Source organism: Rhinatrema bivittatum, chromosome 5 (assembly GCF_901001135.1).
Source record: "Rhinatrema bivittatum chromosome 5, aRhiBiv1.1, whole genome shotgun sequence".
Lineage (NCBI taxonomy): Eukaryota > Metazoa > Chordata > Amphibia > Gymnophiona > Rhinatrematidae > Rhinatrema > Rhinatrema bivittatum.
The window spans coordinates 116,967,236-116,993,424 of record NC_042619.1 but is presented as its reverse complement, the minus strand read 5'-3'; the positions used below and the strand labels follow the sequence as shown (position 1 = coordinate 116,993,424).

The 26,189-nt window shown below is 48.0% G+C and overlaps 1 protein-coding gene across 4 annotated transcripts in view; it reads right to left on the bottom strand.

The window, feature by feature from the left end:
* The window catches only part of NEK5 (NIMA related kinase 5), a 202,665-nt gene that overhangs the window by 55,137 nt on the left and 121,339 nt on the right, over window positions 1–26,189 (bottom strand). For all 4 annotated transcript variants that reach the window (XM_029602794.1, XM_029602795.1, XM_029602793.1 and 1 more), the window contains exons 13-15: window positions 22,077–22,143; window positions 17,180–17,287; window positions 579–662 (exon numbers count right to left, since the gene is read on the bottom strand). In XM_029602794.1, coding sequence (XP_029458654.1) covers window positions 579–662; window positions 17,180–17,287; window positions 22,077–22,143 — 259 coding nt within the window. The remainder of the gene's footprint in view (window positions 1–578; window positions 663–17,179; window positions 17,288–22,076; window positions 22,144–26,189) is intronic.

Genomic DNA, 26,189 nt, shown 5'->3' with positions numbered 1-26,189 from the left:
CCCCTCCCACTCCAGCTCCCTTGCCCACTTTCCCCACACTCTCTTCCTCATTCATTTAATGCCTCCACATACTCCCATCCCTTTGCTTGCAGGCCCCTGTTCACTTTTTGCCCTCCATCTTCCCTTTGTGATCCTTCCTCTGACAAGGAGAAAGCTGCTGCAGTGCTTCATAAATGTCACTGCCTGGCTCCTCCTCTACTGGTTCAGTATAAAGTTTGACCTGCACAGGCTGGTCAGGTCCCATGAGGCTAGGGGGCACCACACGGTTCACACTTCAGTGAGCTGGCAGAGGAGGCAGTAAAAAGTTGCAGGTAAGAAGCACTGCTGCACCTTTCCTCCTGCTGGCGTGAGGGCAGATCATGCTGGTGGTTTTACCAGGGGGAACGACTAGAGACTGTGAAGAATCGTGCCAGGGCTCTGCCACAGAAGAGGCAGCCAGCAGCAGTGTGTTACTGCCCCTGGACCTGCAACACTACAGAGATTAAGGACACAGGCGATGCGGGTGCTCCCTCGTGCACGGCATCCTGTGCAGACAGACAGGTTGCATACCCCAAAAACCCTGTGGAGATGTATCTTACCTTGGGCACTCCTGCTTTGGCTTTCATTTCTTTTACATCATGGTGATACTGTTGGCGAATTTGCTCTAATTGTTTCAGGTACTCCTGTTAAACAGTGAAGAAGAGGATCTTAAAGCCTCAGAATATGTCTAGAAGAAGTATCTGCTAAAATAATAGCTGTAACTACAGTGCATTAGACCAAAAAAAAAAAAAAACCCCACATGCAAAAATAACCCATTCACACAGTCTATATCGACCTGCTTTCTTTTTCTACAGGAATGAAGTGCAGTATTGTAACATTTATTTATTTATTTATAACTTTTTCTATACCGAAGTTCAAAAAACAGAGTTAATTATCACTCCGGTTTACATATCAACCTTGAACGAACAGTGACAAAAATTGTCTTACATAGAACAGGAGGAGAAACTTGGATACAACATAAGTAAAGGGAAAATATAACAAATCGAACTGTTAAGAGCTAAATGAATTGTCTAGTTGGGGTGAAAAGGAGAAATCAAAGGGAAAAAGGAGAAATCTAAGGGAAGGGTTGAAGAGATGGGGGATGGAAGGAATGTGGGTTAACAATGCTTTAATGAGACAAAAATCAGTACTGGATATCTTAGGCAGAGTAAAAGTAAAAGTAAAACATAGTAGATGTCACAAGATAAGAACCATTTGGCCTTCCCAGTCTGCTTGGTTTCCTGCCTGAGAACATATTTCAGAGCCTTGCTGCAATTTCATGTTGGCTGACCTCCTCTTCTTGGAAGCTTGTGCACATTGGCTTTCTCTTTTCCTATTTTTGGTACCCGAATGTTCCATGGACTGAGCATTCATATTGCCCTAGCTAGTTCAATCCTCAGCCACCCACTCCTTCCCCATTTCTTCTACTTACTTCTCCCCTATCCACCTTTGCCCGTCTTGCCAAGTGTGTTTGAATTCCATTACGGTTTTTGGCTGCTACTGCCTCTGCTGGTAGGCTATTCCAGATAGTTCTTTATTTAGAGGGTATACCCTCTAAATCAGAGCTTTCCAAACTTTTCATGTTGGTGACACACTTTTTAGACAAACATAATTTCGGGACACAGTAATTCAGTCTACTAGCAAACCAGAGGTTAAAAGTTAAACGAACGAAACATATTTCGACAATTTATGTATGTTTCCTTAAATATATACATAAATAAAATGTTTCACGACACAACCTATCTCATGAAAACCTTTCATTTATATTAAAAATATATAATATTCCAAGGTTCATGTTATTGTTATAATTTATGAGTAACAATAATAAAACAAATTGTCTGGCCCCCCACACTCATCTCTCTCCCCCCCAGCACATCTGTCCCCCACACACTCATTTCTCTCCCCCCAGCATGTCTGTCCCCCACACACTCATATCTCCCCCCCCCCAGTACATGTCTGTCCCCCCACACACTCATTTCTCTCCCCCCAGTACATGTCTCGCCCCCACACTCATGTACCTCTTCTTTTTGATTGTTGCCAGTTAAGTGCTTCACTCCCTTCAGGGTTCAAGCCTGCCATGGTGCATAAAACCTTCCAGGATCACCAAACACTGTTGCTTGCAGTCAGTACTCCTCATGGCCAGGCCTCATCAGCAGCAGCAGCCAATGCAAGGGCAGCTAGGCTCGTTCCACCCACCAAGTCCCCCAAAAAACGCGATTGACAGCAAAAATCACCCAATAATAAGCAACCCATAAACTGAAAAAAAAAAAGTGAATCTCTAGAAAAAAAAGCCCAAACTTGCGTCAGAGTTGACCGGGCTTGCGCGACACACCTGCACACTGCAGGCGACACACTAACGTGTCCCGACACACAGTTTGGAAAGCTCTGCTCTAAATAAAGAACTATTCCCTCCGAGTCTTTCCTCCCTCCATCTTCATATTATGACCACATATTCTTGAGTTTCTCTTTTTTATGGAAAATATCTCCTTCCATTGTATTGAAGCCTGCTAACTATCTGAATGCTTCTATCACATCCTGCTTTCCCTGCTGTCTTCTACAATAGAACATAAGAAATGCCATACTGGGTAAGACCAAGGGGCCATCAAGCCCAGTATCCTGTTTCTAACAGTGGCCAATCCAAGTCACAAGCACCTGGCAAGTACCCAGACATTAGATAGATCACAAGCTACTATTGCTTATTTTACAGTAATAGCAGTTTATGGATTTAACCTCTAGGAACTTATCAAACCTTTTTTAAACCCAGTAACACTAACTGCTGTAACCACATCCCCTAGCAATGAATTCCAGAGTTTAACTATGTGCTGAGTGAAAAAGAATTCTCTTTGACTTGTTTTAAATGAGCTACTTGCTAACTTCATGGAGTGCTCCTTGGTCCTTCTATTATCTAAGAGAGTAAATAACCAATTTACATTAACTTGTTCAAGTCCTTTCATGATTTTGTAGACTTTTATCATATCCCCCCCTCAGTTGTCTCTTCTCCAGACTGAACAGCCCTAGTGAGCATATTTTAAATTCCTTACATCTCTCTATTTAGGATTTGTATTTCAGGCCCTGCACCATTTTCGTGCCCTCCTCTAAACTACTTCCATCCTATCAATGGCCTCCAGAACTGAACACAGAACTCATGGCAGGCTCTCACTTTTTCCTAGTGGTGATACCTCTGCTTATGCAGCCAACCATACTCACTGTTAGCTTTCCCAGTGGCTTTATTACAGTGATCAACAACACTCAGTACATAAAGTAGTCCATGTGAATGCACAGAAATAATGGTTAACAAATAAAAAGCAATAAATAAATATAAAGTGATACCCTTTACTGAACTACTGTTTGTTAGGAATAAAAGTTATCTAAGATGTTCACTCCTAGGTCCCTTTCTTATTTGACAGTTTCCAGGTCATGTACTTCTAACTGATAAATGACTAATGGATTTCTGCATCTACATCAGGGATGGCCAACTCCAGTCCTCGAGAGCCACAAACAGGCCATGTTTTCCAGAATATACACAATGAATATGCATGAGCTAGATCTGCATACAATGCAGGCAGTGCATGCAAATCTATCTCATGTATATTCATTGTGAACCTCCTGAAAACCAGGCTTGTTTGTGGCTCTTGAGGACCAGAATTGGCCATCCTGATCTAGATGAATCATTTTACACTTTTCTTGCATTAAAACATCTCCAGGTTTTATTTTAAGGTCCCCATTCATTGTTCCACATCTCCAGGTATCTCTACCCTATTTATTTTACGTACATAAAGAGTAATTTTTTAAAGGATTAGTATATTGTTCATGTATACCTATTGATGCTCCAAGTCTATATTAACACATCCTTCCTATGTCCTATGCTTCCATCTACCTCCAAAGCATAAGGTAGGTTCATATTCAGCCACGGGCAGTACAGGTATGTTATCCGGATAACCGGAATTGGATATTCAGTGGCACGGTTATGCACTGAATATATCCAAATAATTCAAAGTTATCCAGGTAAATTTATCTGGATAACCTTAGGACTGCTCCTCAACATGACCAAATTTAACTGGATAATGCTGAATATTGGCATTATCCAGGTAAGTCAGCCACTCCCCACAGTGTACCTGGACTGCCCTTCACTTAACCGGCTTATGACTTACCTGGATAAGTCTGAGCCTTTCACAGTGGCAGGAAATTAAAAAACTTATTTGTTAGACTAAGTCCCGAACTTAGCTGGACAAACCATCTGAATATGGACACAAAGTATATCCATAATGATAAATTATTGATTTTAAATCATAACGCTAGTAAATTAGCATGAATGTTACTTCTTGCTGTGCACTACCATAATGTTTAAATTTGTAAAGATGGTTGTCAGTGTATCACGTCCAGTGAAATAACTAGTGCACATGAAAGGAAAATAGGTTCTTTTTTTTGTTTGTTTATGCATTTACAGATATATTACTTCATATATCAATTCAAAGGTATAAGAGATCTAACAATATAATATAATACAGAAGTAAAATTAACTCAAGATTTTACAATAATACATAGATCTCTAATAAATTTTTCAGGTAATATTGGGACCAAGATAATATAAGGCAATATGGAGCTCTTCCAAACATAGAATAAGAAATCAAACCGTCACAGGATGCATTCATGCTTAATCAATTATAACACACCTCATCCCTTCCCATCCAAGAATCCCCTTAATTGCTCCAGTTCATAGAAAATATACTTATTTCCTTGAAAATTTAAACGACATTTACAGGGAAACTTAAGCACCATTCTTGCACCTTGATTTAGTACTTTTCCTGTGCTCCTGTGTGGAGCGTACAATATCAGGATATATCCACACACACTGCCCATGAAAATGAAAGGAAAATTAGTTTCTTACCTGATAATTTTCGTTCCTGTAGTACCAAGGATCAGTCCAGGACACCTGGGTTGTGACTCCGCACCAGTAGATGGAGACAGACTAAAACTTGTGGGCGGAGCCATATATGCCCCTGTGCCAGTCACAGCCCCTCAGTCTTACGGAATGTCAAAGTAGAACACAACCAGAGAAGTAAACAAAACTAGATACCGCTAAACTAACGGGGAAAGAAACACCCCTTCTGGAAACGGACTCTCCAACCGAGAGAGCGAACAAGCGGAACAGAGCCAATCAAAACACAGAGCGGACTCTCCATTACTTCAGCGCAGCACTGCGGGCGGGATCCTGGACTGATCCTTGGTACTACAGGAACGAAAATTATCAGGTAAGAAACTAATTTTCCTTTCTCTGTACGTACCAGGATCAGTCCAGGACACCTGGGATGTACCAGAGCAACCTACTGAGGGTGGGAAGCAGAGAGTCCCGCTCGGAGTACCCTCTCTCCAAAACCCCCGGAATCGGTAGCCCGGACATCCAACCGGTAATGCCGGATAAAAGTATGCAACGACTTCCAGGTGGCCGCCCTACAAATCTCTTGAGGCGACACCTGAGAAGCTTCCGCCCAAGACGCTGCTTGAGATCGAGTCGAGTGAGCCCGCAGCCCCACGGGAAGAGGTTTTCCCCGCACTAAGTACGCCGAACCAATGGCCTCCTTGAGCCAACGAGCGATCGTTGTGCGGGACGCTGCAGCTCCTTTCTTTGGTCCAGAGAACAGGACAAACAGATGATCTGTGACCCGAAACGGATTAGTGACCTCCAGATATCGGAGAAGGGATCTCCGCACGTCAAGCTTCCGTAACTCCCTCTCTTCTGGAACAGAGGACTCTCCGCACGCAAAAGCGGGCAACTCCACCGATTGATTCACGTGAAACGACGAGACCACTTTCGGAAGAAAGGAAGGAACCATCCGTAAGGAAACCCCCGAATCGGAGATACGCAAGAAAGGTTCCCTAAAGGACAGGGCCTGTAACTCGGAAACACGCCGTGCCGAGGCAATCGCCACCAAGAATGCCGTTTTTAAAGTGAGATCCTTAAGAGTTGCGCGTTTCAAGGGCTCAAACGGCGCCGTGCATAGAGCGGAGAGAACCCAATTGAGGTTCCAAGCCGGACAAGGAAGACGTAACGGGGGGCGAAGGTGCTTAGCACCCCGAAGGAAACGAGCAATATCCGGGTGAAGCGCCAGAGACGTACCACGGACCTTACCTCGCAAACACCCAAGCGCCGCCACTTGGACCCGTAGGGAACTGCACGCCAGACCTTTGGCCAGACCCGCCTGGAGGAACGCCAGAACATCAGAGACGGAAGCCGAAGTGGGGTCCACCCCACGCTGCACGCACCAGTTCTCAAAGACCACCCAGACACTGACGTAAGCCAAAGACGTCGACTGCTTCCTGGAACGCAGTAGCGTGGCCACCACCGCATCTGAATAACATTTTCTCTTCAGTCGATTCCTCTCAAAAGCCATGCCGCGAGACAGAAGTGATCCGCATCCTCCAAACAGACGGGACCCTGATGGAGCAGGGCCGCCATTCCCTGGAACCGAAGGGGTGCCGCTACTGCCAGTTGTACGAGGTCTGCGAACCACGGCCGGCGAGGCCACTCCGGTGCCACCAAGATCACGTTGGCCGGATGCAACTCTATGCGCCGTAGAATCTTGCCGATCATCGGCCACGGGGGAAACACATAGAGCAGCACATCCGTCGGCCAGGGAAGCACCAACGCATCGACGCCTTCTGCCCCCCGCTCTCGACGTCGACTGTAAAATCGCGGGGCCTTCGCGTTGTGCCACGTGGCCATCAGATCCATGTGGGGCACACCCCACGTTTCGCAAATGAGAAGAAACGCTTCGTCCCCCAGCTCCCAATCTCCGGGATCCAGACGATGACGGCTGAGATAGTCCGCCTGCACGTTGTCGACTCCCGCAATGTGAGACGCTGCGAGGTTGCTGAGATGTAGCTCCGACCAGGCCATCAAGCGCTGAGCTTCCTCCGCCACCTGGGGGCTCCGTGTCCCCCCCTGACGGTTGATGTATGCCACGGTGGTCGCATTGTCCGACAACACTCGGACTGCCTTTCCCCGCAGCAACGGTAAAAAAGCCTGCAGGGCCAGACGGACCGCTCTGGTCTCTAGGCGATTGATAGACCACTGGGCTTGCGACACTGACCATAGGCCTTGAACTGAGCTCCCTAGGCAGACCGCTCCCCAACCGGAGAGGCTGGCATCCGTGGTCACCACTGTCCAACTGGGTACCAGGAGAGAGACTCCGGCGGACAGATGACTGGGGTCCAGCCACCAATGCAGGCTGGACCTCGCGTGTCCCGCTAGAGGAAGCGGTAAATGGAAGTCCTCCGAGACCGGCTTCCAGCGGGAAAGCAAGGATGACTGTAAGGGTCGCAGATGAGCGAACGCCCAGGGAACCAGCGCCAGCGTGGAAGCCATAGACCCTAGGACCGTAAGGTAGTCGCAGACCCGCGGCTGGCGAAGAGACAACAAGCGTTGCACCTGAGTTTGCAGTTTGCCCCTCCGTTCGAGCGACAGAAACACCTTGCCCTGCTTCGTGTCGAAAAGAGCTCCCAGATATTCCAAGGTCTGCGTGGGTGTCAGATGACTCTTGCTGAAGTTGACCACCCATCCCAGGGACTGCAACAGATGGAGGACCCTGGCCACCGCCATCCGACACTGATCCTCGGACTTCGCCCGAATCAACCAATCGTCCAGGTAAGGATGGACCAGGAGACCTTCTCGGCGCAGTTGCGCCGTCACCACGACCATCACCTTCGTGAATGTACGAGGGGCCGTTGCGAGCCCAAACGGGAGCGCCCGAAACTGGTAATGCCGTCCCAGAATGCAGAATCTGAGGAAGCGTTGGAACGACGGCTGAATGCCTATGTGAAGATACGCCTCCGTGAGGTCCAGGGAGGCCAGGAACTCGCCTGGCCGGACCGCGGCGATGACTGACCGGATCGTCTCCATTTTGAAGCGAGGAACGCGAAGGCATCGGTTCACCCCTTTGAGATCCAGAATTGGTCGGGACGTGCCGTCCTTCTTTGGTACGATGAAGTAAATGGAGTAACGGCCTTTGCCGTGCTGGCTGACCGGAACGGGGGAGATAGCTCCCAAGTCCTCTAGGCGGCGGATGGTGTCTAGCACCGCCGCCTTCTTCTCGGGAGCCTTGCAGGGAGACACAAGGAACTTGTCCACTGGAGTGCGAGCAAAATCTAACGCGTAGCCGTGTCTTATCACGGTGAGGACCCACTGGTCCGACGTTATTCCGGCCCATCTCTCGTAAAACGACAGCAACCGCGCCCCGACGTTGGGAACGGCGTGCTGAGGCTGCGGCGGGAGAAGGGCCGACCCCTTTTCATTGTGAAGATTTGGGCGCCATGATGGCCAGGGCACCCCCTGGTCTACCAAAGCGCCTCCCACGAAAGGACTGCTGGTGAAAAGACTGCTGCTGCTGCCGCCACTGTGGGGTACGGGAGGAGGAAGACCTGTACGATTGCCCCGACGACCTTTGAGGGCGCGACTTCCTGGGCCCACGAAAGCGGGACCTGGCTGCAAAGGAAGACCGCGACCTGGATCTATCTTCGGGCAACCTGAAAGCCCTATTTTCCCCCAGGGAAGCCATTAAATCATCTAATTCCTTGCCAAACAGTAACTTACCCTTGAATGGCAGCGCCCCGAGGTGAGCCTTAGAAGAGCCATCCGCCGCCCAGTTGCGGAGCCACAGGAGGCGGCGCGCCGAGACAGCCGCCACCAGGGATCTAGACGAAGTGCGCAGCAGATCGTGGAGTGCATCTGCGCCATATGCTATTGCCGCTTCCAACTTATCCGCTTGCGCTGCCTCGTCTGCCGAAAGATCCGCATTGGCTTGGAGGACCTGAGCCCAGCGCAAGCTAGCTCTCAAAGCGAAATTCGTACACATGGCGGCCCGAATTCCTAGCGCTGAAACCTCAAAAATCTTCTTGAGCTGTACTTCCAGCTTCCTGTCCTGAAGGTCCCGAAGGGCTGTCGCTCCCGTAACTGGAATAGTAGATCTCTTCGTTACCGCCGAAACCGCTGAATCCACCTTGGGGAGCTTGAGAAGGTCCAGCGCATCCTCCGGGAGCGGGTAAAGCTTGTCCATGGCCTTGCTGACCTTCAAACCTAACTCCGGAGTGTCCCATTCCCGGAACATGATGTCCGTTGAAGAAAAATGGAACGGAAAAGCAACTGCCGGACCCGTGAGGCCTAACAGGACCGGATCCATGTTCGCTTCCTGACGAACCACCGCCGGAGGGGGGTCTATTCCCAGTTCCTGGAGAATGGCTGGAATTAGAGGTGGCAATTCTTCCCTACGGAATAGCCGGACCACCTTGGGATCGTCGCCCTCCGCTGCCTGTGACGCCTTTCCTGCTGCAGCTGGAGCGGATCCGTCCCCTGCCACGTCATCGGCCCCTTTTTGTGGCTCTTCAGAGGCATCAGTGTCCGCCCCGTGGAGGAATCCGGGTCCGCCTCCTGTGGGACGCCACGCGGAGGACGTTTCCCCCTGGAAGCACTCGGGGGCCCACTGTTGGACTTCTTCGGCGGTGGAGCCCTGCGGGACTCCCTCCGGCCGCGCTTGCCCTTACTTTTCCTACATTTCAGGACTTTGCGCAGCAAAAGCGCAAAGTCCTCCGAAAACGAGCTGGAATCCGAATCAGCCTCAGCTGGGCTCCCCGGGGACCCCGGGTCCCCCGAGGGACTCCCCCCCGCCGGGCCCCGCTGAGGAGACAGCGCAGGAGGCAAGGCCGCAGGCCCTGCCGCTTCCCGTGCCATTTCGCGGCCCGTGGCTAAAATGGCCGCCACTCCCGCGCTGAGCGGGAACAAATCCTGGGGCTTCTCCAACGCTCCCCCCCCGCTCGGCGGTGGTCGCACGGGCCGCACACGAGCCCCCCGAGACGCCCCGGACGACCCTTCATCGCCCGGGATGCAGGAAGCGCATAGACCGTCGCGAGAGAGACGTGCGCGCGCCGAGCCACAGGCTCGGCAAGCGGAGCCACGAGGCATGCCGGCGAAACGGCACGAAGAGGGCCGCAACAGAAAATAAAAAATTAATAAAAGTAATAAAATTCGCGCGAACGGCCTCCCCCCTGTCAGCGGCGCCCCCCCCCCCGAGAGCGGCGACGCAAGGAACAGAGAGCCGAACAAAAACAGACAAAAAACTTTTTTTTTTTTTTTTTTTTTTTACAAAAACAAGGCCTGTCGCTGTCCGCGGTCCTGGAGCCCTAGTCCAGCAGGGGTGAGTGAACCGGGCTCCCCGGTGTCACCCCTGACGCTGCTACTTAGCAAAGCCGGGTCCTCAACCCTAGCAGTGGCCTCACCGGGGGGGGGGGGGGGGGGTAGTCCCCTCAGGACCTCTCAACCCCCCTGGGAGGCAGGGCAGACGGACGTCAGTGACAATTTGGCAAAAAATTCCAATTAAAAGAAGCCTAACCTGGCCTAACCCAAAAGAAAAGAAAACCAACCCTGACGGAGTACCAGAATCAGGGCAGGGAGGAGCTGTGACCGGACCTGCACCATCTACTGGAGACAGAGTAAGACTGAGGGGCTGTGACTGGCACAGGGGCATATATGGCTCCGCCCACAAGTTTTAGTCTGTCTCCATCTACTGGTGCGGAGTCACAACCCAGGTGTCCTGGACTGATCCTGGTACGTACAGGGAACGGATCTATTTCTAAAGAAATACTTCATAATTAGGTTTCTATCCTGTTCAAAAGGAAAAGTAACCAACAATGTGCCTCTAGTCTTAATCTCAGTCTGTATAGACATCTCAATCAATTCTGAGGCAGTCAGAGATTTTATTTCTTGCGCTTCCTCAACTCCCGTAGATGGTATTTCTTTCTTTGATACATAGAAAGCTTTGGAAATGACCGGACTTATTTCCTTAGGAATCTTTAAACATTCTGAGATATATTCCTTTAGCAATTTAACCGGGGCTAATCTTTTTACCACTAGAAAATTCACAATACGTAGATTTAAATATTGAAGTGAATTTTCTATACTCTCAAATTTTCTCTCAACTTTTATCTCAGTTCTTATTATTGTTCCTTGTACATTCTCTATTGAGGTGACTTTTTCCTCCAATTTTTCTATTTTTTCTTGATGTAAAGTTGTCATTTTTTCAGTATTTAGCCCACTTTTATTTAAATCAAGAAATGCCTGTGTCAAAGTTGTAATTGCAGATTCAATTGATGTCATTGCTTTCCATAATGTATCTAAAGTTACTACGGGGGGGGGGGGGGGGGTTTTCAATAAAAAGACATTCTTAGATTGTAGGGTTACCAGATCTTGAAACGTTGTGTCATCGATGTTCCATTCCGGCAAAGCCCTTTGGGGTTTAGGTGTGGATGTAGCCATTCTCTCCAGGGCTCCTCCACATCCTCCGGACGCCGACTCTCCGCTGCTTTCATCCTACACAGTAGGGGGCTGCTCTCTCCTCCTCTCATCATAGCCTCGCGGTGTTTCCTCTCCTTCTGTTTCTGCTTTCCTCGCGCGGTGTCAGCATCTCGGGCGTCCCCGGGCTGAGCGAGATCTCCTCAGCCATAGGAATCGACCCGAGCTCCTGGGTTCCTCCCTCAGTGGCCCTCGCTCCCGGCTTCCTCAGGGTGGATTCAAAGAAGCTGTCAATCCTCGCTTGCTGAATCCCATCATCTTTAGTAGTTATAACTTCTTTCAGACAAGCTTTTCGCTTCGTATGGGGCATTTCAAAGACTTATTCTCAAATAGGTAAGTAGTATAAAGGTAATTTCCACGCAAGAGCTGAGAGAGCTCTTCTAGGTGCTTCTCATGTAGCAGCCATCTTGGTCCCTTGGAAAACAGGCTCTTATCTGCTAATTTTTGTTCCTGACAGTCCAGACAAGTGGGTTTTGCATCCCTACTAGCAGATGGAGGCAGAGAACAAAAAGCTTTGAGGCACTGCTACATATCTGAGAGTGCCACATACAGTCCTTCAATATTGTCCTGTACTCAAGCCAAACTAAACTGAAACTCCTCAAATTTTCCTCCTCTTTACCAGGGCAAACATCAAAACCAGGGTTGGAGCCCCCTTAACTGGAACCCCACATCAACACCAAGGAAACCAATCAACCCTGGTCATCCTGTAGGCTCTGAATATATACATACTGAAATCTGAACTGATTTTGCCAATGTGACCAGAATGGTCTTTCGAAGATAAGAGGCTGGGCCTCTGGACTGATCTGTGTTACTTCAGGAACAAAAATTAGTAGGTAAGCACTAATTTCCCTTTCCTGTTCGCACCCCAGATCAGTCCAGACAAGTGGGATGTACCAAAGCACCCCCTATACTGGGCGGGCATCTGAAAGACCCGCTTCAAATACACTCTCTCCAAACATTTGCTCTCCCAGCACGCAGACATCTAACTGATAATGCTGGGAAAAAGTGTGCAGTGAAGACGACGATGCCACCCTACAGATTTCCTGTGGCGACACCAACTGACACTCAGCCCATGAGGCTGCCTGCACACTAGTAGAATGCACTTGCAATCCCTCTGGAACTTGCCGACCCTTGCAAATATAGGCAGAAAAGAGCTTCCTTCAACCAATCATGCCTTTAGAAGCTTTACTTCCTTTTCTTAGCTCCTCCAAACAACACAAACAATTGATCCGACTACTGAAAACTGTTGGTGACCACTCTCTCTGGGGGTGAGAAAGACCCTGCCAGCCCGGGTGTTGAATCGTGCTCCCAGGTAATCCAATGATTGGGTCAGCTCTAGATGACTCTTGGCTAAATTTATTACCCATCCAAGTGACTGTAACGTGTCCATCACAGACGCATCACCTAGCAACATTCCCCCTCCAACTTTGCCCAATGAGCCAATTGTACATATAAGGGTGGACAAGAGGCCCCTCCCTTCACAGCCTCCAAAAAAGAGGTCAAATTAGGATTATCCTCTTTCAATATGTCAAATTCTTCTTCCCTCCCTTCTGACCTGATCCTAAACCTAGGAATATAATATATTTTAGAAATAATCATTTCTTTTACAAAGGAAATAGATAGAACTTCACCAAGATATTTATAAACAATTCAGTAGCTGATAACAACCTTGAGACAGGAAAATTTAGGAAACGAAGATTCCTTATATGAATCTTATTTTCCAGATTTTTAAGTTGTTTTTGTAATATTAAACTATCCTTTATAAAGGAATGATTAGATAATTGTAAGGAAGAATATTTGAGATGTCATAGACATTGAAGTAGCTTCCAAATTAGTTAGACAAGTGCCATGTTCATCAAGGACATTCTTAGTTTCAGCTGAGAATTTGCCAAACTGGGATATAGAATAGGATAGTGACTTCTCCATATTAATAAGTACCTTCCACACATCAACTAGCATTACATTCTAGGGATCAATAGACTCAACCAAAACTTCCAGATGCTCAGTAATTTCTGCCATGCCAACCCTGTGGGATGGCAGTTATTGGATCTAGATTTTGTTGTAACATCTGAGGATTAGCTTCAGGATAGTCCATCGACGTGTGATGTAATGGCTGTTGGCTAGGACGCTCTAAGGATACAGACAAAAAAGAAATCTCTGGGATAGAATTTCTCATAAATTGACTCACCCTCCGAGCCACAATTGAGTCCATGGGTCCTCTCACAACCAGCAAACCAGGCGATGATGTCAGGACTTTGATCTTCTTCTTCCTGCCCATATATCTTCTAGGAAAAAGAAAGTCAAAAACACTAGAAGGGGCGTGCCCCTTTGGCAGCACACCGCAGCCTCTCAGGCTTTATCTGATTGTTGGTCCCCAGATGATGATGTCGTCAGGGTTGGGGAGTGTCCCGGGGCACAATGGGCTCAGATAGAAAAGCCCTTAATTCAGTCCTCCAGCCAGCTTTCCAGATGGGAGGAAGTTCTCTCCAAATTCCTCCAAAGCAGACCGCAGCCTCTCGGGTTTTATCTGGTTGCCGGTCCCCGAATGATGATGTCATCGGGGTCAGGGAGTATCCTGCAGCACAAGGGGCTCAGATGGAAGAGCCCTTAATTCAGTCCTCCAAGCACCAGAAGTTTTTACGCTTCATGGTGCTGGGACAACATTTCAATTCCAGGTCCTTCCTTTCGGGTTGGCGACGGCGCCATGAACGTTTATAAAGGTGATGGTGGTGGTGGCAGCTCACTGTGAAGGGAAGGGATTCTTGTCCACCCTTATCTGGACGATTAGCTCATTCGGGCAAAGTCAAAGGGGGAATGTTGCCAGGCGATGTGTTGGATGACGAACATGTTACAGTCGCTCAGATGGGTAATAAATTCAGCCAAGAGTCATTTACAGGTGCAGTGTATCTTGTATGGCTTCTTGCTTGCTTCAGGATATGCAATAGGACACCATGAATGCTTCACTCAACAGACGAGAAAATTCTAAAGCGTAACCATCTCTTATCACCTCTAGAACCCACTGGTCTGACGTGATCTTGGTCCACTCTTTTTAGAACAGGGACAACCGCCCTCCTACTGCTTCCTCCAAAGAGTGGACCCGCCCGACTTCATTACAAAGCCTTTCCTCCTCCAGCTGCCTGACTGGAGCCATCTCTGCAAGTTCTGCGGCCACCCCAAAAGGATTGCTTCTGCCCCAAAATTGAGGCACTCTTGACCAAAAAAAAACGCCTGACATCTCAAAAGCGGGACCATGGCGGAAAGATTTTCCTAACTGCCTTCTTGTCTTTTGGCAACTTCTTGTCCTTGGACTCCCCCAGATGCTTCATCAACTGTCCAAATCTTCCCCAAACAGGAGCTTGCCCTTGAAAAAAAGATTGCAAAGCTGCAATTTAGACCACACATTTGCCAATCAATTCAGTAACTACAAAAGTCTCCTTGCTGCTACCACAGAGACCATATTCCTGGCCGATGTCCGGACCAAGTCAAAGTGCATCCGCCACATAGACCACCCCAACCTCCAGCCAGGCCACTTGACTGAAGCTCCCAGAACTAGGCTCCTTCTCCTGTGTCTTCTGGGAATGAGGGGCCTTAACTCTTCTTTCCGGAACAGGGTCGTCCTTTTCTGTCACTGGTGCTTCATCTGAGTCACCCTATCCTTGTTCATACCAGATCGCCTGCAGTGAGGTCTTCCTCTGGATCTTCTGCCAGGTGACCCTCAGTCACAAAGGGGTCATCCAAATCCTGAGCCTTTTCATCTCCCTTCCCCGAGGGATGTGCCAAACCCAGGCGACGAAGCAAGGACTCCAACCCCCAGCCAGGGCCATCCAGTGTCTTTTCAAGTGTTATGGTTACGTGTGTTTTGGTGGATCCTTGGGTGCTGTGGAGATGACCACGCCCATGGAGAGGAGACCCATGAGGAGCCACAGCACTGGGCTAGACTCGTACACACAAAACACAAATAGTTCTTTATTTAGACAGCTTGAAGAGAGCCCCCAGGTGGCAGTAGTAAGGCAGTCCGTAGTTGCAGTCTCAGGGACCTCGGCAGAGGGAGCCCTTCTCTCCTAGATGACGTCAGGAGGTTCCGCAGCAGGTGTCCCAGCGAGGAGATACTGTGGATGATATAGACTGAGAGTTAGAGTACTCACTAGGTTTTTGTTGTGGCTGTGCGATTCCACCAGGTATGTTGTAGATGGTACAGGCACCGAGGCAGGGAGAGCAGGCCCTCGAGGAGCGAGTACCTGTTCCCTGTAAGGCACCTGAAAGAAGCAGAGGGCCCCCGAGGAGCGGGTACCCAGGTTAGCGGCTACCCCAAAGGGCAGAGAGAGAGCTTCCTGCGGCAGCACGGAAGCAACAGAGTAGCGTAGACAAGAACGGATTTGAGTCCTTGCTAACTCAATGAGCTAGCAAATTAGTGAAGGTAATATACCCGGATGGCGTGACATCAGCATGAGGGAACGCCCTCGAGGTTCGCGCTAAGGGTAGTACAAAGACATGGATCGCGAGCGTGCGCGCACCCTAGTAGGTACCTGGGAGGAGCAATGGCGGGAGGTTGCACCATAGCCGCTCTGGGGACGCTAGAGAGGTCGGCTTGTAGATGCGGCAGTAGCCATCTTTCCCAAGTAAGCGGGAGGAGCCGTGAATAACGTGAGGCAAATGGGGCGAAGCGTCTAGCTCCGACGGACGCAACATCAAGGGACACTGCTTTCCCTCTGCCTGTCCAAATAAGCTCTGTGAAGGAGCAACAAAGTCTGCGGAGAACTCCTCTGCAAGGTCATCCACATCTGGGTCCTGCACAGCTTCTGATTCCTCCCCGAAGGGCAGCCCCAACGGGAAGAGAGGAGGAGGGGAATCCCTGGACCCTGCTGCTGTTGAGTCACTGCCATGTGCTTGTCGGAATGTTGCCATCTGAGCCCCCCCCCCCCCCCCCCGGGAGCCTCTGGAGCCAACCCCGATAATCAAGTGACCCTCCAAGCACTCGCAGCTCCTGCTGGAGGTTCTTTCACTCCCCGAGGCACCTTGCAGCAAAGTGCGGCAGAATTTAACTGCTGCCGCTGTGATCCGCAGGACTTACAACCTTTCACATGCTGCAACACCATTGACCCACCACATGGTACCCGTGCTCATGGCGCCTCACAGGTGAACGTTACAATGACCCAGAAAAACTCTCCTGCAGAACCCCTGGGACCCCCTAGGCCCACACTTCCCTACTGCGATCGCTGCCCTGAAGCTGCAGCATTCGCAAGGAAAACAGTCAGCCACTGCTCCTGTTCATTTCCCTTTTTTTTTTTTTTTTTTTTTTTAAAGGAGCCACAGCCTAGCACTGTACACAGAGGAAAAACAAAATACTTTTCTGTTTCTGACCTCCACCATCAGAAGGAGCCAGGACCCTGGGTATTAGGCCCCCGGGATGATGCAGGCAAAAGCAGTTAAAGGATCATCACCCCCCTCCCCTCCCCATTTGCCTGACTCAACCTGAGGGATAGCCCACAAAGATACCTAGCACCTCAGGGAGATCCTACAGAAGATTCTGACTCTTCCTGCCTTTCCTCTAATTTATATTTATCTTTTTTTTTCTAAACTACTCTAAACCATATTGTAGGTTTGCACCTTTACAATCTGCGGGAGAAAGAGAAATACTGAGGAACTGCAAGTAGCAGTCTCGGATATGTAACAGTGCCTCAAAGCTTTTTGTTCTCTGCCTCCATCTGCTGGTAGGGAGGCAAAACCTACTTGCCTTGACTAATCTGGGGTGTGAACAGGAAGCATGATTTCCTTCTATAGCTGGTTGAGGATGCAGGTTAACATGCACACACCTCTTACCTGTTCCTTAACCTCATTCTTCCTTTCATGTGCAGATGGTTGCTCTGGCTTCACTTCCTGCCGCTGGATCTGGTTATAATGAGGATCAGCAGAGGATGGACGCAGTCCCTACAGATAGAGAAAATGGTTGAGAAGTCAATGTGATTTGTCAGACAGCATCATGCGACTGTATCAAAATCTTTTGTGCATGTTGTGCTAACCAGTGACAAGGCAGCGTTAATGCTGCTTGATGATCTCACCGGGTGCTCCCGCAAAGCTGAAATGTTAACTGGGACAGCGGAAAATACAGTAAAAGTTGGTTTGATTAAAATATTTTCTTGATTATTAATTGTTATAAAAAGATAACATATAGAATAGACTGAGCAAAATCAGGTAGACGAAATGAGGAGGACTTGGTCAGAGATTACAAAGATATAACGATTCAGAAATACATCCATTATGAACTTTATCACTGGCAGACCAGTATCTTCCATCTCGTGGCCATGCTCTGGTTTTAATTCTGGGATGTTTATTGCAACCACAAACTTTATTCGCTAGATATATTCTTGAGTCATTTTTTTGTATTTCCTTATTTTGTCCACCTTACATTGCTTGGAATTCTCTGTCTGCTCTATGTATTGCCCTTTATGAATATTACTAAAATAAAACATTTCATAAAAAGCAGACTTTTTTTTGCCTTAAAAGCAAATACATGGAGGTTGCGGAGGAGGAAATTTGATTCAAGAGCAATTTTAAGAGTAATAAGGTCACAGGGTTAGTTCCTAGGTGCTGGAAGCACTTAACCTTTGGGTTCACAATGCATTAGGTACCATAGTAGGGACTAACATTATAAACAGTTATTCTTCCTTGCCGCACATCAGATACACAAGTACTCAGGTAGCTAAATTTTCATTCAGCTTCATAGAGGAAGACAGGCTGCCTCCAACTTCAGAAACATTTGCTCCAATATACCTGGAAACGGGGAGGGCAATAATGAGTCTCCCTATAGATCCTCTGGCACTTCATCCTGAACCCCCACCAGTTCACACAGACCTTCCACCCAAAAATTGCAGACAACAGACAAGTCCAACTTTAATTGCACTAGTCAATTAGCAGGAGTAAAATTGTGCAAATGTTAAGATACTTTATATGCAAATATCTCTCATAAAATAGCAGCTTCCATGTATACCTCTTGACCTGCCCTAGACCGCCTGTTTTGAGCCAGTAAATGCATGCATGAAACAGAAAATATGCACATACTTTCGATATTTATAAAATAGCATTACACAAATACAGGCTCCTTATGCACATATATGCTAATTTTCCATGCGAAACCCCTTTGAATATTTACTCAAGAGATTTGATTATGCAATCTTCACGTGCAACTTACCTCCCTGACCTAACTCTACCCCTTCTTCTTGGCAGATAAAAACACCTGCACAGGGAGGCAGGAGGGAGAAATAGTCAGACTATGATTTTACAACGGTAACACAAGATGACCAGTGAAAAATCTTTGGAGTACTGCCCCCATAGAACTTACTGGAAGATAAATGGAGATAAGAATAATTGGAATAAAGTATCTGCACCTTGTCACCAATGTAGTAAGGTCTTTTTTGAATTCTTAGCTGAATCAGGTGACAAAGCAATGCTTTCTGTGGGGTCTCAGACAGACATGACCTATGTAAAATGAATCCTCTCACAGTGAAAAACAAACACCCCCTTCTCTCCTCCAATAAGGCACCGCTTCCTGCCTCTAGGGAAACCAATCAGGGCAAAAGTTACACCCTGAGTTAAGACTTGGAAAGCATGGAGGGTCTTTGAGGCACATATCCCATAATGCATAATTTTCTGTGCCTAGGAATGATAGGTCAGGGCACATAACCACTTCTCCTCTTCTTAAACACACAGCATATCCTACATGACAATGGATTCCTAGGACTGTAATGACATCAAAAGACAAATTTACTACTCTGATACAGCATAAATAAATAAAAACAAGCAGGCCTCGTTCATATATACACTGTAGCACAATATAGCACTACAGCACACAAACTATTGTACACGTCACTTGCAGTTCTCTATATCACCTATTATACTTTGCTACTCATATTTTTTGTACTATACAAAGCAGTAAAAAAATCATATCATATAGGTACCAGCACCACAAACTAGACAAACTTTTAGTAAGATTTATCCATTTCAAAATAAATACATCTTTGGTGTTTCCTGATCAGTTGAGAGAATGGTGATGGGGCTAGGGTGCACCTAGTGCCTTTCTTCCTTTCTTTGAATGGCTGGAGCTGGAGGTCCTTGTTTCCTGCTGCTATTGCAACCACAGAAGAGGCCTTTGTTGGGGGCCCTGTGGACTTTGCAACAAGGCAAGCAGTTTAAAAGTTGTTTCCCTAATGTGCAACATGCTTTACAGAAAACTGTTTTACAGTACAATGGCTATTTGCTAATATAATTAAAATAAGAATACTGAAACATTACTTATCAGTTATCAGTAGAGATGTGCATTCGTCTGGGACGAATTAGACAATGTCAATGAAATTGTCTAATCCACCCTGTTTCGGCAAATTTTCCCAAATTTTCGGGAAAATTCATTTTTTGGGGTTAGCGCACACTAACCCGAAATTCAGGGTGGCCAAAAAAAAAAGGCCCGAACTGCAGGAAACCGAAATTTCCCGCGGCGGGCCAATAACAAAGGCCGAACCAAAAGGTTTGGCTGAAGCACATCTCTATTTATCAGTGTAATGCTGGTCAACAAAAATAAAGAAAGAGATTTCACAAAACCTATCAACTTGACACCGCAAGGAACAGAGATTTTATAACAGCGGCAGTCAACTCCAGTCCTCGAGAGCCACAAACAGGCCAGGTTTTCAGGATATTCACAACGAGTATGCATAAGATAGATCTGCATGTAATGGAGGCAATGCATGCAAATCTATCTCATGCATATTGAATGTGGATATCCTGTAAACCTGGCCAGTTTGTGGTTATGGAGGATCGGAGTTGGCCACCCCTGATCTATAAGGTGCCAGTAGCTTCTGTATAATTTTTGTTGCTACAGACTAATACGGCTCGCCTTCTGGAAGTTTCCAGTATCAAGGCAGCACCTATGAAAGCATTTCACACTGCCAAGCAATGCACTTTTTTATGAAAGGGAATAGTTTAGGAGATGCACGAGTCTGGGAACAGTTCTGGAGATATACAAAGACTCTGTACCCATTAAATCCATGAACACTTTGTGGAGAATTGTGACAATGTACTAATCAATAGGGATGTGAATCGTTTTTTTACGATTTAAAATATCGTCCGATATATTTTAAATCGTCAAATATCGTTAGAGGCGCGATACAATAGGAATTCCCCCAATTTATCGTCAAAAATCGTAAATCGGGGGAAGGGGGAGGGCGGGAAAACCGGCACACTAAAACAACCCTAAAACCCACCCCGACCCTTTAAAATAAATCCCCCACCCTCCAGAACCCCCCCAAAATGTCTTAAATTACCTGGGGTCCAGTGGGGGGGTCCCGGTGTGATCTTCCACTCTCAGGCCACGGCTGCGTTAATAGAAATGGCGCCGGCGCTACCTTTGCCCTGTCATATGACAGGGCAAAGGCAAAGGCCATTTTGGTTCCTGTCCCCCGACGTCACGAGTGCAGGGGATCGCTCCCGAACCCCCGCTGGACCCCCAGGGACTTTTGGCCAGCTTGGGGGGGCCTCCTGACCCCCACAAGACTTGCCAAAAGTCCAGCGGGGGTCCGGGAGCAACCTCCTGCACTCGAATCGTATTGCTGTATTGCAAAATGGCGCCGGCCATATGGCCGGCGCCATTTTGCAATACGGCCGGCGCCATTTTGCAATATGGCCCGAGTAAAACTGACTACGGGATAAAAGTGCCCGTGCAAATTGGCTGAGTCATGGAAAGCCGCCCTCCATTCCGTCTTTAGTTTGTGTGACGTGAGCATTTGTGCACTAAAGAGTAAGTCTAATCAGTGACTGCTTCCATGTGGACCACTTTCAACCTAGTTGTTGACCTTCGGACTTTATATCCAAATATTAATATCAGGTATTACCAAGTGCCACATTAAGATGGTAACTTTCAAACCGGTGAGCGGGCGTACACATGCACGCGTTCGTCAGTCTATGCCCAGGGGCGCGGCTATTTTATAACTTGCGCACGTAAATATGTGCATGTTCTAAAACAGCCTGGCCGCGTACATATGTGCCACATTTTAAGTGGGCACGGGTTATGTGCACACACATGTCGCTTCTACCGTGTAGATTGGGGGTTTTTAAAAGAGGTGCACACCGATACCATTTCCAGTTTTACCAATTCGTCCAGTTAAGAGGTAGATCCTCCAATCCCCAATGTTTTGATAGCCTTCACTCCCCTCAGTTATCCCTGACCCTTAAAATCCAGATCTGCCTATTTATCTTTATTTTATAACTTACACAGCACTCATAGTAGAACTCAAGTTACAAGGCAGGGGGCATCAGCGCCTGCCAGAATCGCCTAAGTATTTATGCACACCTCTCAACTTTACATGCTGAAGCACCCATGCCCTGCCCAGACCACCCCCATGCCCCTTTTTGAAAACTTCCGAGATGTACGTGCTGTGGCATTTATGAGCATATCTGGGTGGCTTTTAAAATCTGCTTGGTGCATACGAGCCTGACATATTCGTACATCCCCTAATTAATGTGTGCGTCAGACTTTTAAAATTCACCTTGTTTGTAGGCATTTTTTTTTTTTAAATGCCAAGAGATACAGAGATAACAATTAGCATTATACCAAAAACAGTAGTGAGCAAGCAAATATATATATATATATATATATATAGATATAGATATATATCATGCCAACGATAATAACAAAGCTTTGTATACATTTCATTCTATCATTCTAACTTACCATTTGCTTTTCCACTTTTATCTTGTACTGCTGAGCTTCCCACCGTCTCTGAAGGAAATCTGCAGGCCTGGTAGAAAATGAAAACTTTCAACCACAGCAATTCAAAATGTTGGCAAGTTAAACCGTCAGAAGAGTCCCACTTCTGTCACAGGGAGGATCATTTCCCAAAGTATTTCTGCAGGTAGGGCAATGTTTTGCCTACAGAAATGGGATTTTGTGAAACTGCCTACCCAATGGGGCGGATTTTAAAAGGAGCGCGAATAGCCTACTTTTGCTTGCGCATCAGACTCAAGCAAAAGTACGCTGGATTTTAGTAGATACGCGCGGAGCCGCGCGTATCCACTAAAATCCTGGATCGGCGCGCGCAAGGCTATCGATTTCGTATAGCCAGCGCGCGCCGAGCCGCGCAGCCTACCCCCGTTCCCTCCAAGGCCGCTCCGAAATCGGAGCGGCCTCGGAGGGAACTTTCCTTTGCCCTCCCCTCACCTTACCCTCCCTTCCCCTACCTAACCCACCCGCCCGGCCCTGTCTACACCCCCCCTTACCTTTGTCGGGGGATTTACGCCTCCCGGAGGGAGACGTAAATCCCCGCGCGCCAGCGGGCCTGCTGCGCGCCGGGCCGCGACCTGGGGGCGGGTACGGAGGGCGTGGCCACGCCCCCGGACCGCCCCGAGCCGTAGCCATGCCCCCGTACCCGCCCCCAAAACGCTGCCGACACGCCCCCGAAACGCCGCGACGACCGGGCCCGCCCCCCCCGACACGCCCCCCTCTGAAAACCCCGGGACATACGCGAGTCCCGGGGTCTGTGCGCGCCGGTAGGCCTATGTAAAATAGGCTCACCGGCGCGCAGGGCCCTGCTCGCGTAAATCCGGGCGGATTTACACGAGCAGGGCTCTTAAAATCCGCCCCAATATGTGGGTAAACTTACGCAGGTGTGTCATGTTCCTGAGTTACAGTTTATCTGGACTGCCAGGAGGCGTTTCTGGGAGTGGAGATGGGGAGAGGTTTGAACTTTTGGATTTTAAAAAGTATGAAGGTTAATTTTCAAATTGGTGCGCAGGTATTTATTTATTTATTTAAAAAATTTTCTATACCATCGTTTAGTGATATACGATCACAACGGTTTACAAATAGGCACATAAATAAATTCGAGATGGATTGTACTTCAACCAGGGGGTGCCACAGTTGTTCAGATACATGATTCAATATTATAAGCTATGGGGTAGATTTTCAAACCGCGCGAATAGGCATACTTTTGCTGGCGCATCAGGCGCAAGCAAAAGTACGCGGGATTTTAGTAGATACGCGCGGAGCCGCGCGTATCCGCTAAAATCCGGGATCGGCGCGCGCAAGGCTATGGATTCTGTATAGCCGGCGCGCGCCGAGCCGCGCAGCCTACCTCCGTTCCCTCCGAGGCCGCTCCAAAATCGGAGTGGCCTCGGAGGGAACTTTCTTTTGCCCTCCCCTCACCTTCCCCTCCCTTCCCCTACCTAACCCACCCGCCCGGCCCTGTCTAAACCCCATCCTTACCTTTGTCGGGGGATTTACGCCTCCCAGAGGGAGGCGTAAATCCCCGCGCGCCAGGACGCGACCTGGGGCGGGTACGGAGGGCGCGGCCACGCCCCCGGACCGCCCCGGGCCGTAACCATGCCCCCGTACCCGCCCCCAAAACGCTGCCGACACGCCCCCTAAACGCCACGACGACCGGGCCCGCCCCCCGACACGCTCCCGACACGCCCCCCTCGGAGAACCCCGGGACTTACGCGAGTCCCGGGGCTCTGCGCGCGCCGGTAGGCCTATGTAAAATAGGCTCACCGGCGCGCAGGGCCCTGCTCGCCTAAATCCGCCCGGATTTGGGCGGATTTAGGCGAGCAGGGCTCTTAAAATCTGCCCCTATATGTAAAGTGTATTAAAATTCCCTTTATGGGCTAACCGTAGATGCGGTATACTGTAATTCTTTAACTTAATACTTAAGTGTGATAAAATAAAAATAAAAACACACATATGTTCTCAGGTGACTTTTGCTTGTGCGTATAAGTCCTTTTCTTGTTTCTTAGTACTACCTATTTCCCAAGGTACGCACATTCGTCAGCCTGCTCCCAGGGTATTTTATAATTTGTGCACATAAATGCACGCATGTTATAAAATAGCCTGGCCGCATGCACATCACATGTGCACCACATTTTAAGTGGGCGCTCGCAAGTGCGCACAAATGCCGCTTCTACCAGGTAAATCGAGGGATTTTAAAAGGAGTGCGCGCAGACGCTATTTCCAGTTTTACCAGTTCATCCTTGGTTCACCCAGTTAAGAGATAGGTCCTCCCACCCCCCTCCCCCCCATGCTTTGATAGCCTTCACTCCCCCCAGTTATTCCCAACCCGTAAAACCTATCGATCTGCCTATTTATCTTTATTTTATAACTTACATGGCATCCATGTTAGAAGTGAAGTTATGCGGCAGGTGAGTTGGCGCTCACCGTATCATGTAAGAATTTACATGTACATCTGGTTCATGCCCCGAAATGCCCATACCCTGCCCAGGCCATGCCCCTTCCTTTTTTGCAATCTTCTGAGATGTGAGCGTTGCAGCATTTACATGCGTACCCGGACAGCTTCTAAAATCTGTTCGGTGCGCGTGAGACCGACATATTTGCGCATCCCCTAATTAATGTACGTGTCTGGTTTTTAAAATTTACCTTTATATGTGTAATTTTCGCAGAAAATTTGTGTGGACATTTTAGCGGGTGTAACTAGTATGAGTAGATTTGGTGGGATAATTTTCAAAGTGGGCTTATGTGTGTCAGTTCGCTTTGAAAATTGGTGTAACTTGTCAGCTAACTAATGCCTAATGTTATAAAAATATCCTCATACTATACAGTTCACACTCAGAGTGCTTGGTACAGCAGGATCCCTAGCAAATATGTTGGACTGCCAGAAACATACCCCATATTACTAAATGCTATCTTAAGGAGAGCTTTTCAGATTCATGCCAGCACCTAAATTTGGCTGCGTACATACTTCTGGATTGAAAACATAAGTTATAAAGTACCTTGAGTTCCTTTTTGAATGAAAGAGAATTGTCATTTATGACCCTAATTTTAGTAGGGCCACACCATGTGCACTATGAAACCCCAAGCACAAGTACATTCAGAATGCATTGCACGATTGAGCTCGCTGCATCAAAACTGTCAGCCAGCTTAGTCCAATTTAAAGAAGAAATAAGGACATATGGGTAAGAATACACAAATTGGCAAAATGGGATTGTAAACGGCTAACAGATACTGATATCTGGTAAAATACAAAATTAGAGGAAATGGAAAACCTAGCTCTTGGAAAAATTGGGTTGAAAAGGAATCCCACTGTTGCCTGTGCAATTTGCAAGTACTTCAACAAGCTTTTGGCCAGGAGAACTCTTAGGGGTTGTAGGGCAACATCTCCTGTTTATCAATGATGCACCAGTTATGAATTATAATAGCCATGTACAGGCCAAATTCTGACAGTCATTCACAGCAAGAGAAGGAACTTTGCCCAGGTACTTTAAAAACTTGTCGCTGTGGAAAAGGAAGAGGCCTTGTCCTAATACACTGAAGGATACCTTATCAGATGTACCTGTTTGTCAGTCCTGTGCAAATATAAAGCAGACAGAGAGGCAATGACTTAAGATCCTAAGCAAGTGTCAGGGACATCCAAGCAAACAAAGGTCAGAAAGAGCCTCACCCTTAGAGGGAGGGGCAGCCTGAGACGGAGAAAACACTCTGACACATGGCTTGGCATACAGACGTGGGACCTGCAACATGGCAGGACCCCTCCTGAAGTAATGGGGAGGGGGAAAAAAGACCTGCAATGTGGCAAAGACCCTCCATCCACCATGAGGTTATGCATGAGCTTATGCATATTTATCAGCTGGGAAGTATAAGACAGGGGGGCAAGGAAGAGAAGGAGGAAGAACGGACCCCCCTGGGAGAGCGACCCTGAAACCAAAAGGGAGCAGGCAAGCAATGGATCCCCGGAGAAAGAGGAGGCACAAACCCTGAATGCAAACCCGGGAAGAAATCCCAGAGAAAGAGAACCTGTACTGAAGTGTCCCTGAAAGCGAAAGGGAGGCCAGAGGCAAA